Raw genomic sequence first — 12,904 nt, 5'->3', positions numbered from 1 at the left:
CTTTTCCATGAAAGTATATTTCTGCAACTTCGTAATTAGCACCGCTGTACGAACAGTTAAAGGCTTCAAGGGCCTCAATGTAGTCTTTTGTTAAAACGTGCATTTTACCAATCAAATATTGTGATTTAAGAGTATTCCGAACAGCCAAATATTTGATTGCTTGTTGTTTAAAGTAATCAGCCTCAGTCAACATATTTAACTTGATACATCTCGTAAATTGTTCATAATAAATATTTGCTTTGTCTAACAACTATATGAAATTTTGAGTTTCAGCAGATAAAGAAAAGGATATCAAGCTTATCCAATCATAGATCTTATCTTGCTCGCCAGAGAAAATGGTGAGTTTTGAAGAAACATTAAACGATTCTGAATCGAAATCATTTCAGCAATATTCAATATTTCAACTTGCAAAGTCCTTTAGAAACTTCCTTCCGTTCATCTTATTAAAGGCGATTGATAGAGCCTTGAGAGAAGAGATGTTCAGTAATTGTTGAAATCCTTTCTCAGAAATGGTATTCGAGCTTACATTTAAATAGGTCAAGGAAGGCAAAGATGAGGAGGTCATAAACTCTGTGGCACCATCTGTGAGAATGTCGCTAGTGATTGCCAGACAGCCAATTTTTGACCTAATTTTTCCACGATTACTCGAGCTCCATCATCTCCCAATCGATTACGGTGAAAACAAATAAATTTGACATTCGAGAGACTTCCTTTGAGTATATATTTCACGCTCGTAAAATCCAATGAACAAGCATGAAAATATATGCTTCCAATCTAGAAAAGTTGACATCTCTCAAGTGATATAAAAGGCCTTGCCATCATTACAAAAAATCCGCCTTGCATTAGCAAACAACGACAAGTATTCTTTTGGGGAATGTTCTGGAACTTTGGACAGGCAAATATTTGCTGCATTGATTAAAATCATGCGTCTTTTCTGCATGCAAACTTGGATAAAAGAAATTGAAAATTCTGGTGATGACACATAGGCCAAGACCAATTGATTTGCGAGTTTTGAAACATGTCGTAAGTTGAGAATAAATTGTAGCGAGAAATGCTGGAAAATTTCATGTTCAAAGATATCACTTGTTAATTGCGAGAATATATCTACAACAATTGGAGTAGTATCTGATGATGATACTTTTCTCTTTTTACCATTTTGATTCATGTCATCTCGGAGGAGCTGTCGTGCTGATTCATCTGGTTTTCCTCGTTCAAAGATTCATCTTCGGAATCAAAACCCTGGGAAAATATGGAAAGATCTTCATCTTCAGAACTGCTCGAACTTTGGTCAGCACAGACAGTTTGGCGTCTCAATCGTTTCATTTTTTTGATTTTGTGGTTTTCACTACCGATTAAACAATCAATAATTTCACAGAGTAGCAAAAACAGTTTTCAAAGTATTTTCAGCCTTAACTGCTTCGTTATGAACTCAGCTGAAAGATTTAATTGGCGGGAAAATTTTATTTTTGTCTGACAACTGATGCGTCATTGACCAATTAAAATTAACGACAAACTTGTATTGTAAACGCGTTTCCCAATCCACTAGAAGGATCTTTCTTTTCAAATTTTTCATTCCCTTTGATTCAACACCAACAACAACAACATCATTGATGACTTTTGTTCTTGTCGTCTCTTCTGCAAAACCTCACACTGCCTGAAATAACCAAACCCTCAATTTGTTCGGCTGACCTCCAAGATTCAAAAAAAACAACGGAAACAATCCAGTTGCACATTTTTAAAAATCGATTTTTTCAGTGTAGGTTTTTTCCTTCAAAAGCACACTTGCCTCATAACCTCTTTTTATCAACAACTCCCCAAATGAAATCGTTGATCCATACTCGTAACGTTTTTCAAATTTAAACATGGCCATCAACGAATTGGTGTTTTGACTCATCTACATACATGATGATACTTGCTAATACGGATGATACTACATCATGGTGTTGATCACCATACCCTTCAACAATGATATATGGTTCTTCGTGATGATGATGATGGTGTTGATCATCATGACCCTTCCTCAATGTACTCCATCAAACACGATGCGATCATCTCAACACTTCTATACCTCTTCTGCATCTATATAATTACATTATAATAATCAAATAACAATATGTTGTTCGTTACTTCTCGCTACCATCAACTCCCAATGACTCTGTCCTTCCTTGATGAATTCAGTAAACAACAGACCACAAAATGTCCAACCCAGAGGAACAAAAGCTTCCACAAGGAGCAGGAGGAACCGATGTCATGATGATGCTCCACCAACAAAACCAAGCGTACGTAGGACTTGTTGTTATATTACCTAACAATGACGATCATTTGTAAAAACAATACGACTGAACACTGTTCCTTTCGCTCGAATATTATTGATCACTGCTGCGCATCATTCTCATCTGAAACTGACGATTGTATTTCGTTTACCATGCTTTATTAATATCAAAACAAATTCCCAAAAAACAGTGCAACTCAAATGTCTCAAGGAGCTGGTGCCACTCAAAACACCCAAGCCAATACCGGTGGTGCATCATCCGGTGGTGATGCTGAGTCTCCACAACAATCAGGTGGTGGAACCAACTCAAAGAAGAGAGCAGGACGTAGGAAAATCAATATTGAATTTATTCAAGACAAGTCGCGTCGTCACATCACGTTCAGTAAGAGAAAAGCTGGTATCATGAAGAAGGCATACGAACTTTCGACATTGACCGGTACTCAAGTGTTGTTGTTAGGTATGTTGTCAAGCAAAATATTTGACATATTTAAATTGCTAATTGATCTATTATTCATTTGAAAAATTGTTCAACAAATCAAATTCCACCAATTCTCTTATTCCATGACACAAACAGTTGCTTCCGAGACGGGTCACGTGTATACATTCGCTACACCAAAACTTCAACCTTTGATCACTCAAACTGAGGGTAAAAATCTCATCCAACAATGCTTGAACGCTCCAGAGGCCTCTCAACAACAAATGCTGAATGGAGGAGGCGAAGAAGATGAAGAAGGAGATGAGGAAGAAGAAGATTACCAAGGAGGAATGATGCAAGGTGGTATGATGCAAGGAGGAATGCCACAAGGCCAAATGATGGGACAAGGAATGGCACAAAATCAAATGATGGGACAACAAGGAATGATGCAACATGGTATGCCACAGGCCAAATGATGGGTCAGGCTCAACACTCTGGACAAGTTCCTCAACAACAATACTATAATCAACAACAAGGAGGAATGCCTCAACAACGTGGCATGACCCAAAATGCTAACAATGGTATGGGCCATTTCCAAGTTCAAATGGGCAACCAACCACAAAATCAACCTCCACACCAAGGTAACTACTCATTCTAAGTTCGTCCAAACGATTGTACAAGTGCGTGTATAGTAGCTACTGATTAGCTGTCTTGACTAGAGACAAGTTGAGATGTTACAATTACGCTGTACTTGTTTCTCACTGCCCTCTCTAGAACCATTCCAACAATAAATTATTTAAACTATTTATCAAAGTTGGTGTTATCCTGTACTGTGTATTTCTAATAAGGATGTGAGCTGCATTTTGGTCCAAATCTCCGATACATCTTCACGAACTTTTCCTTATGAGAACATTTAATTCGAGCAATAAGCTTTCCTAATATATTTTCTAAATCAGTGCTCAAAGCTAATCTAGATGGGTTCAAAGAATATACCTTTTTCATGATCCATTAACATAACAAGGACCATCGTAAAAGCCATTGCTAAATCATGCTTTCTTCAAAAAGCCTTGGTCATAACGCAAAAAACCATCCGTAAGAAAATGTTGGGGGCGTCGTCGAGGATGTTTATAAGGGCTGTAAACTTCTCAATGTTTTCAAACACATGAAGAAGAGTTTAAGGAATGTTGGGCAGATCTTAGTAAAATATATAAACCAAACTACCTCCTCTGTGAGCTGAAGCTGCATGAATCTCTTACATTCTATTAGAGATAGTCCTCTTCCAAAATCGTTTTTCTTTTCATCAAGTGTCGAAACAAATGCTCTTCACTGACAGCAATGCGGTCAATTCAGATATAGTTCACTACTTGCATTTTCAACAATTAGTGTCGAATTGTCAGCCTTTGCTTTGAAAAAATCATCATCACCCTTTTAATCACAATTGTTGTTGTTGAATAGTGACAGACACGCTTGTAGAAAAGAATTTATCATTTATTTCATCGTTAAATTCCAATTCAAACCTATCATTCTCTTCACTACAATTGTCAACAACACAATGGGACAAATTGAAAGTAAAAACCTCGAATCCATCAGTGAACAACATGACCAATTCGAGAATCTTCAAAAACATCGCAAACATTCCAAGTTGTCATCTTCATCATCTTCACAACAACAACAACAACCACTCTTAGGTTCATCATCATCATCAACCACTTCACCCTCTTCTCTTTTTCCTCCTCTAGCAACCACCACCACCACCACCACGACTCGTCCTCATACAAAAAGTAATCATCATCCTACCGAGAACGATACCACTCGAGGTGGTGGTGGTCTCTTTTTGAGTCATTCTGAAAGTTCTGAAGAAACGGCTGAACTTTTATTACGAGGAGGATCCTCTTCCATCATCAACAACAAGCCAATTCTACTCAATTTCTCTCCTTGTTGGGACATAATATTTTGAATCAGGTGAATCGATGGGAAGATTCTTCCGATGAGGAGGATGAAGCCTCCGAACCCAAAGTCCAATCCTCTCCATTATATTCATCCTTGAATCAAACAAATGGAGGTGTTGAACCCAAAGTGAAATTGGCGTTGTTTGGAACAGGAGGAAGTGGAAAATCGTCACTCACCAAACTCTTAAAATTGCATTCTGTGAATTATGTCATTTCGAACTATGACATTAGAAATTGGAAAACTTTATTGTTGAAGAACATTGCTTCTTCGTATTCGATTTTATTTGAAGTGAAACAAGCCTTGTTCCCTCACGTGAAATTTATTCATCCAGAAAGTGATAAAATTGCAAAACGTGTGGAAAAGTGTGACGAAGAGAAATCATCCATTCCTATTGAACAAGATGTTGAAATGGTAAAAGCAGTTCTCAAATTCTGGGAAACTGAACCACTTGCTCAGATTTGTTTATATTTTACAAATATTGCAAACAAATTCATTCCAAAATCATCCATGTCCATTCCAGTACATGTTGTACGCCACATGAATGTTGAAAGATTGGCAAATCTCTTGTCCTATTATGAAGATATTTTAGATTATGATGCAAATTCGGATAAATTGGCCATTCGTGACACTGAACATGTCTTTTCAGAACTCATTCTCAGTTCTTACATTAAAACAACAGGAATAATTGAGATTTGGGTGAAGGCTGGATCCGACACCAATGATTGCATTGGAGTTTTCGATACAGGTGGTCAAAGAAATGAGAGAAAGAAGTGGAAACGACTGATCAATGGATCTTCTCCACTTTCTGGAATTCTCTACTTGGTACCTTTATCAGAATTTAATCAATTCTGTTATGAAGATGATGTGACTAATAGAACCACTGAGTCCTTGAAATTATTCTCAGAATTTGCCAATGACCCAAGTGTGAAATCTTTACCCATTCATCTCATTTTCACTAAACGAAATATCATGGATTTCAAATTGAGAATGTATGACATGAGAGATGTTCCATTCTCCAACAAGACTGAGTTCCCAGAAGATTTGAAATTACCAATGAAACTCAATCCAAACCATTACGACCATTTAGTGAATTCTATTTTGAAACTAGGACAATCAGATTTAGAAAAATTAAGCAAACAAGAACAACAATTACTAGAATTATTCAGTTCCAATCCATACTTCTCTCCTTCTGAACTTATTGAAATGTTAAAAACTGAAGAAATTTCGAATCATTCACACGATGAAGAACATTCGAAATTTGTTGAAAAGAACATTGAATTTATAACTCAACAATTTTTCAACGTTATTCAAAATCCTGAAAGAAAAGAACAAGTCATGAGAGATTTCAAAGTCATTGACATTTCACAAGTGGATGAAACCATGTCCACCATGAGTCAAGTATTCCACACTGTTCTTTCACAATAATTGAACTGTTCCAATGAATAATATACGCACGAAATAAATGATTTTCTCTCTCTCGATCATGAACTTGATTCAGTGACTTTTCAAGACGACTTGACGACAGCTCTAAAAAATCTTTCAAAACCTCGCAAAACAAACTCAGGAGTGTATTCAATGGGTCAACAAGAAAGTAAATCATCTTTGGATTCGGAATCAACCATCCATAATGATTCTGAACCTCTCCAATTAAAAAACACTAGTCATCATCATCATGGAAGGTCAACGACTTCAAGAAACTTCTTCTCGAGTCTTCCTGAAAGTTCGAGTTCTTCCGATATGGACACCATCACGACATCTATGGGAGGAGGAACACCAGAGATTAATGATCAAATTGTGGTTGCAAATTTTGCCTTGTTAGGAACAGGTGGATCAGGTGTGTAGTATTAATTTTGAAATACTTGTATCACTTTCGAATATGATGATCATATGTGTGTTGAAAAAAAAAGGAAAATCAACCTTGTTTAAAACATTGTCACTCCCGTTTCCGAATCATAAAAAAACGGTAAATCCACTCACCATGTATTTGGAACAGGTGATTCACTCGTTTGGTGCTTTGTATGATTTGAAAGATGTTCTCTTGCCAAATGTCAAATATTTCCAAAAAGAAAATGAGATTTTTATGAGCTACTTTAAAGATTATGAACCACAATTGTTGAGTGGTGGTGTTAACGAATTGAGAAATGTGTGGATGAATTTTCGTGTGGCGGACGGTTTGGAATTTTCCAAAAAAATTGTGAAATTATGGAACGAGGAACCAATTTTACAAATTTGTTATTATTTTACAAACTTTCCTTACAAATATATCCCTCCATCTCAGGCTCCACCTTTTAAATACTCTAGAAATTTGCAAATTTGTAATTTATCTCTTTATATCAACTCTCTGGGAACGCTAATCCATAACTATGTGAATAATGTGAATTGTGACATGACCGATTTAATTTTGACAGCATATATGAAGACCACAGGTATTACTGAAATTAAGGTCGATCTTAATGATGGAATGTATCGTGAAGCTATTGTTGTGTACGACACAGGTATGTAATGATATCAATGTTTTAATCCATTTCCATGATGAATATAAATATTCATCACAACACTTTCTTTTTTTAGGAGGTCAACGAAATGAAAGAAGAAAATGGAAACACATCCTAGACGACTCTCCACAGAACAACATTTCAGGAATTATTTATTTGGTGTCATTGGCAGAATTCACAGAAGTATGCTACGAAGATCAAATTACAAATCGAACGTTGGAGTCTTTAAATTTATTTTCACAATATGTGAATGAAGAGAAATTACGATCCATTCCATTCTACTTAATTTTCACAAAGAGGAAATTATTTGATTTTAAATTGAGAATGTTTGACTTGTCAAGCGTTCCATTCGAAAATAGAGAATCTTTGGAAACTTTAAAATTGTATTCCGTTTTGAATAGAGAGTACAGAGAAGAATTATTTAATACTATTTTGAAAATTAGTCCTAGGGATTTGGAATTGTTGACACTGACAGAAATTGAATTGTTGGAAAAGTTATGTTCGAATCCAAATTACTCACCATCTCAATTGATTGAAATGTTGAGAACTGATAGCGTGCCAGATGCAAATACCAATCCTGAACGTGAAGAGCAACAACAGGAATATGTAGCAAGAAATATTCAATTTCTAACTCAACAGTTTTTTAACACGATACAAAGTTCAGAAAGGTTCCATCAAGTAGTGAGAGATCACAAAATTCTTGACTTGTCCGATATTGAGAAAACGAAAAAGACTGTGCATGAAATATTTAACAACTTTTCTCCAGCCAACAAGATGTAAATACATAAAGAACAAAATGTTGGAAGATGGATTTGAACCATCGCCCTCTGGAGTATGTGTCCATCGCTCTCCCGCTGAGCTATTCCAACGAAAAAGTGGTTGACCAAAAATTCAAAACGAGAAGGTTCAGTTCATTGGTAAACAGACTGGTAAAAAGGTATTCCTCTGTACAAGGCTACCCTCATTCAGTCTTGGAAACATTCACAAGCATTCCAAAAGTTTTAGAATTACGAAAGCGTTCACAAAGCCTCGTTTAATAGTAGCAAGATGCAGTCGAGGAGTGTACATTCCAACATTTATTAATGTAATCATTTCTATGTTCATTAATTATTAATTTTACTCATAATTATTATTATTTAATTAATCATCATTTAAATACTTTCGAAAAGTAATTGAAATAAATATTATTGTTCCAATATATAATGCAACAACATATCTCACTATGAGTAAAATTGAGAGAAAAGTAGTTTTATCCAGCAACAACAATTCTTCCGATAATAATTTCAAATTCAATGCCCATATCATTAAATCAGTGCAAGCGTTTAGAATCAAAACAAAAAGTATATACACATTCATCTTCCGACAAGCTTTACTCATCATAAAACTTCCAAAAACAACAGAAGCAATGACAAGATAATACGAAATTAAAAATTGTGTTTCCATCTCTCCATTGTTGAGATAATGTATCCGTTGTACTTGATCAAGTATTTGATCTTTAATCGCAATTCGGAGCGACTTGAAAAACAGCAAAATGGTGTCTTGATAAAAAGATGTCAGCAGTGTGATCATTTTTTTTAGAAAAAATCAATTTCAGTATTTGCAAATCCTTTTGAATATTTTCTTAGAGTTCACAAACAATTCTTTATTACAGTTCTTTAAAAGATATATATTTTGAGATAACAATTTTAATAGAGACTCGACTGCCATCAAAGGTTTTGGCCAATAAAAAAAATGAGCAGTCGAGTCTCGATCAAAATTCCAACACCCTTCGGGAATAGATTTAGGAAGGCATCAGAGAGTGCCTCTCGGACACAAGATAGCCTTGATGATGATGAAGATTTAAATTCTATTCGAGATCAATCGCCAACTCTTTCGTCATCATCCAGAAAAGGAGAAAGTACTCCGACACCTACGGAGGCCAAACTGAATTCATTGGTTGGAACAACATTACCATTCACAAATATTTCGGAATTGAAAAGAATAATTCAACAAGAAACGGATATGTGGGTTTTGTTATTATTTTGTTTTGGAATAATTAATAATTATTTTTATTGAATTTTTGAATGATATTAAATTTGAAAACGATTGACAACAATTTTAAATTCATATTTAGATTAATAATTCTGGGATATGGCGTGGAATACATTCAACCTACAAGAAAAAGTCTGGAGGCATTGTTAGACTATGGTCGTGATCCTGGTGTAGAATATAAAAACAAAGTCAAAGTAGTGTTAATAGATCAAGAAATGAATGTAGGTTATTATGAGTTGAGCCATGGTTGTGTAATTATAACCTTTTTGCTCAAAGAGAAAATTTTGTAATGAAAATAATCTAGTGGTAGGAACCCCAATTTTGCAAATGTATTACAATTCGAAAAGTGTAAGATTTAGATTTCAAGACAGTTTAGTTCAGGACACAAAAGATTTGTCTGACAATTCATCCATGTCTTCGAGCAAGCCAAAAAAGAGGGAAAAAACATCAAAGCACGAAGACGATGATTTGGAGGATTTTGATATGGGAGAAAAAGGAAGTTCAAAACCCAGGAATGTATTTATTTCACAGCTGCATTATTCAATTATTCAAGCCCTTGTCGTGCTCACATTTGACACAATAGAAGATATGGGCAACGACACCTCGAACGAAATTATTGTAGATGTTGACATGGCTATTCTTCGTGGTGATGTGGAACTAGATCAGGATGCAGAAGATAAATTTGATTCCACCCTCAGCGATGAAACAGATAGTGGAGAAGAAACCGACGACGATGAAGATGAAGCTGCAAAAACCTTGCCAATAACTGCTTCACAAGCTCAGTCCATGGATGATGGCGACGACGATGATGAAGACGATGAAATGTCAAGAGCCACCAACCTTAAAAATTGAGTTACATCTTTTGTGACATCAATATTTGCAAATTTATTGGGCCAACTTTGACAGGTAGAGCTCAAGAGCTTGTATTTCGTCGGAAAGTAAATTACTTTCATCGTCCTTGCTGTAAAAGGTGTTGACAATTTCTTCGTCAATAATATCTTCCATTGTTTCATTAAAAACGTTGTCAAGTGGTGTTCTTGGCTCCTCTTCTTCACTCTGATCATCATCCGTTGTTCCTGCTTCTTGTCCTTGAGGTTGATCAAAAATGGTGTCATGATTGGTATCTTCATCCTCTCCCTCATCAAACATGGAATCTTGAGATTCAAGATTAGTGTTTGGGTTATTGTCATTACTTGTTGTGGAGGTTGGTGGTTGCGCTAGTATTGTATTTTCCGTCGACTTTTTGATAATGAAAGAAGCAAGAGAATTCAAATCATCTGAGGGAATTCTTGGGATGGCCTTTCCATTCACAAGCAAATCAACAGCAATTTGTTCTAGAGTTGTAGGTGATGATTGTGACGCTGCTTTTTTGAGAGCAAACGCAACATTCTCTAAGGGAAATCCAAGCATACACAGCTTGTGAACCAAGTTGTAATCAACAACACGTCTGTGAACTCTTTTCTCTGCTTGGAATGATAAATCCTCGAGCGTTTGTTCATTGCACAAGAGTTGTGTGGACACCAATTCGTCATTATTAGATTGAATCAAAGCTTCTACTACAACCTCAGTGTCGACGTGAGGAAAAACCTTTGACAATGCTTGCAGCAATTTCATGTCCACTAATTTTCCGTTTTTCGTTTTGCCATAAACTAGTTGCTTCTTTCGCTGTTGTTTTCGTTCCATTTCTTCCATTCGTTTTTGTTTTGCAATTTCTCTTTTTTCGAGAATGTATGACAGAGCCATTTCTACATTTCCATCACAATTTCTCAAAGCCTTTCTAGCTTCATCTGTAGAAAATCCCATATTGACCAATTGATCCACAAGTGTTGGATCAATTCTCAACTTGTTGTAATCATTTTGAGACTGTTGAAGATAAACCTTTGCGTTTTCCTTATCTCCTATTTCTGTACAAATAATACCTTTCAGGAGAGAAAGCTTTGCATAGAGTGCACGTTGCGAAAAACGTCCTTGTTGTAAATTGAGAAGTCTCTCCAAATTCTCTCCATGTGCTTGTTTTAAAATCTTTTCTGCAAGTTGCAATCTTTGAATAGCATCAAAGAGCATGCTTGGATCTTGCAATTTGTACATACACCAAACGTAATCAATCAATAAGGTAGCATAATTATCAACAATGGAGAGAAGTTGTGGAGACAATTTCCTAAATGATTCATCAGCAACCTTCAAGCAATCAAAGGCATTTTCAAATTGTTTCTTTTTGAGGTATTCTTCAGATTTCTTTTGCAAGATCATTCCCATGACGAGAGCCTCACGTTCCCATTCAGGTAAATGAACTTTCTTTCCGTTCTGATCTTCCAAAACAAAGTGATATTGTTCATATTGTGAGTCTCCACCGTTGGCTCGTTTTGCCATTTCGAGTGCAGCCTGACGAACTTTTTCCAATCGAGAAATTTGTGCATGATGATGAGGATTACCACCTGAAGAGGATGATGGCAGCGATGGAGAGGTAACAGGTGAAGTAGTAGTGGTGGTTAATGTTGATGGTTTACTTCCCGAATTTGGTGAAGTTGGTTGTTGTTGATGAGGAGAGGATACCACAGTAGGACTAGTAGTAGTAGAAGTGGTTTGATGATGAAGGTTCGTTGGAGAAGAAATATTTACATTGGTACTACTATTATTTCCTTCGGATGCTTTCAAATAAATCAAAAGGCTATTCTTTATCTTGGCATCTGCAAGACTCTCGGAATCATTCTTTAAAAACTTTCCTCCACTCAACAGAGTGAGATCAGACAAGTTCCACTTCTCCGATGATGCACCATGGTTATGAGTATCTAATATTAATTGCCGAAATTCAAGCACGGTGATTGAGAGATCGACCGCTGGAAAGGTGTGGGTCCATTTGGATTTGGTTTCTTTCACTGTGATGTCCATTCTGGAACTGCTGATTTTTTTCCTTGTTTAAATTGAATTTTCACGATTTATGTCCCTCGAAAAAAAAAAATTTCTGTAGTGTGAACTTGAGTCTTCAATTTCAGTTTTGAGCCATGTCATCATCCCAGTCGATTAAAATGTTTTATTCATCAAAAAATGTGTGAAGTTTTGGAGATCAAACACCAATTACCTCCATTCCACTCTTTGAAATCATATGAATACAATGGACAGCAATACTTTGCAGCAGATGAAATTATTGATTCTTTTTTTGTTGGAAAAAAACGAAAAAACATCAAGATTACTTCTCACCATTAAAGATGGCAAAGATACACTCAATCATCAGCAGCAACAGGCTATCGGATTGCCATCTCCCTTCCGCAATGGAGTCATCATCACGAATTTGGTAGCTTTATTACAAACAATTCTTAAATTATCTACAGGCAAAAAAGATCAAGAAAAACTAATACGCCACATATTCACCACTTTTTCAAAAGAAACGAGCTTGGTTGATGTTATGGATTTTGATAACGAGATCGATAGTGAAATATGGAATGATTGTGATCAATGTTATAGTAATTGTGAAGACAACAACTTAATCAACGAAGCCGCTCTTTATTTTGATGACGTAGACAATGACGAAACAGAAGAAAACGATGAAGAATTTAGTGACAATTTATTTCAGTTCACAAATTTCTCCTCAATAAGTGAACAAAATCAAACCGATCAAAGTGAAGATAACACCATCAATACCATCTTGCAGAATTTAATCTCTGAAAATGAAATGAACACGCAACATCAACCACCAATTTCAGATTTTCCATCTCCACCAAGCCAGGACCAGACTCAACAATT

The 12,904-nt window shown here is 35.9% G+C and overlaps 6 protein-coding genes across 6 annotated transcripts in view; 5 read left to right on the top strand and 1 right to left on the bottom strand.

Moving 5' to 3' along the window:
* Window positions 1–2,196: 2,196 nt before the first annotated feature.
* Window positions 2,197–3,345, top strand: C9374_014752 (uncharacterized protein; the record flags this gene model as incomplete). The annotated part of the gene is made up of 4 exons (XM_044690774.1): window positions 2,197–2,279; window positions 2,464–2,729; window positions 2,847–3,143; window positions 3,191–3,345. 4 exons carry the CDS (start codon window positions 2,197–2,199, stop codon window positions 3,343–3,345), a joined length of 801 nt encoding a protein of 266 aa, XP_044541477.1.
* Window positions 3,346–4,239: 894 nt separating this feature from the next.
* C9374_014751 (uncharacterized protein) lies at window positions 4,240–6,062 on the top strand (the record flags this gene model as incomplete). Its single annotated transcript, XM_044690773.1, has 2 exons — window positions 4,240–4,537; window positions 4,600–6,062. 2 exons carry the CDS (start codon window positions 4,240–4,242, stop codon window positions 6,060–6,062), a joined length of 1,761 nt encoding a protein of 586 aa, XP_044541476.1.
* Window positions 6,063–6,212: 150 nt separating this feature from the next.
* Window positions 6,213–7,912, top strand: C9374_014750 (uncharacterized protein; the record flags this gene model as incomplete). The annotated part of the gene is made up of 3 exons (XM_044690772.1): window positions 6,213–6,471; window positions 6,545–7,132; window positions 7,209–7,912. The coding sequence occupies 3 exons, from the start codon at window positions 6,213–6,215 to the stop codon at window positions 7,910–7,912; spliced, it is 1,551 nt and encodes a 516-aa protein (XP_044541475.1).
* Window positions 7,913–8,863: 951 nt separating this feature from the next.
* C9374_014749 (uncharacterized protein) lies at window positions 8,864–10,015 on the top strand (the record flags this gene model as incomplete). Its single annotated transcript, XM_044690771.1, has 3 exons — window positions 8,864–9,135; window positions 9,246–9,384; window positions 9,440–10,015. The coding sequence occupies 3 exons, from the start codon at window positions 8,864–8,866 to the stop codon at window positions 10,013–10,015; spliced, it is 987 nt and encodes a 328-aa protein (XP_044541474.1).
* Window positions 10,016–10,048: 33 nt separating this feature from the next.
* Window positions 10,049–12,052, bottom strand: C9374_014748 (uncharacterized protein; the record flags this gene model as incomplete). The annotated part of the gene is made up of 1 exon (XM_044690770.1): window positions 10,049–12,052. The coding sequence occupies one exon, from the start codon at window positions 12,050–12,052 to the stop codon at window positions 10,049–10,051; it is 2,004 nt and encodes a 667-aa protein (XP_044541473.1).
* Window positions 12,053–12,266: 214 nt separating this feature from the next.
* C9374_014747 (uncharacterized protein) overlaps window positions 12,267–12,904 on the top strand; it is a gene marked incomplete at both ends in the record, with an annotated part of 699 nt that continues 61 nt past the window's right edge. Inside the window, one exon of the mRNA XM_044690768.1 lies at window positions 12,267–12,904. This exon is cut by the window's right edge and continues 61 nt beyond it. Coding sequence (XP_044541472.1) covers window positions 12,267–12,904 — 638 coding nt within the window.

Source organism: Naegleria lovaniensis (assembly GCF_003324165.1).
Source record: "Naegleria lovaniensis strain ATCC 30569 chromosome Unknown tig094, whole genome shotgun sequence".
NCBI classification, from domain to species: domain Eukaryota; phylum Heterolobosea; class Eutetramitea; order Acrasida; family Naegleriidae; genus Naegleria; species Naegleria lovaniensis.
The sequence above is the reverse complement of the archived record's forward strand: the minus strand, read 5'-3'. Positions and strand labels throughout refer to the sequence as shown.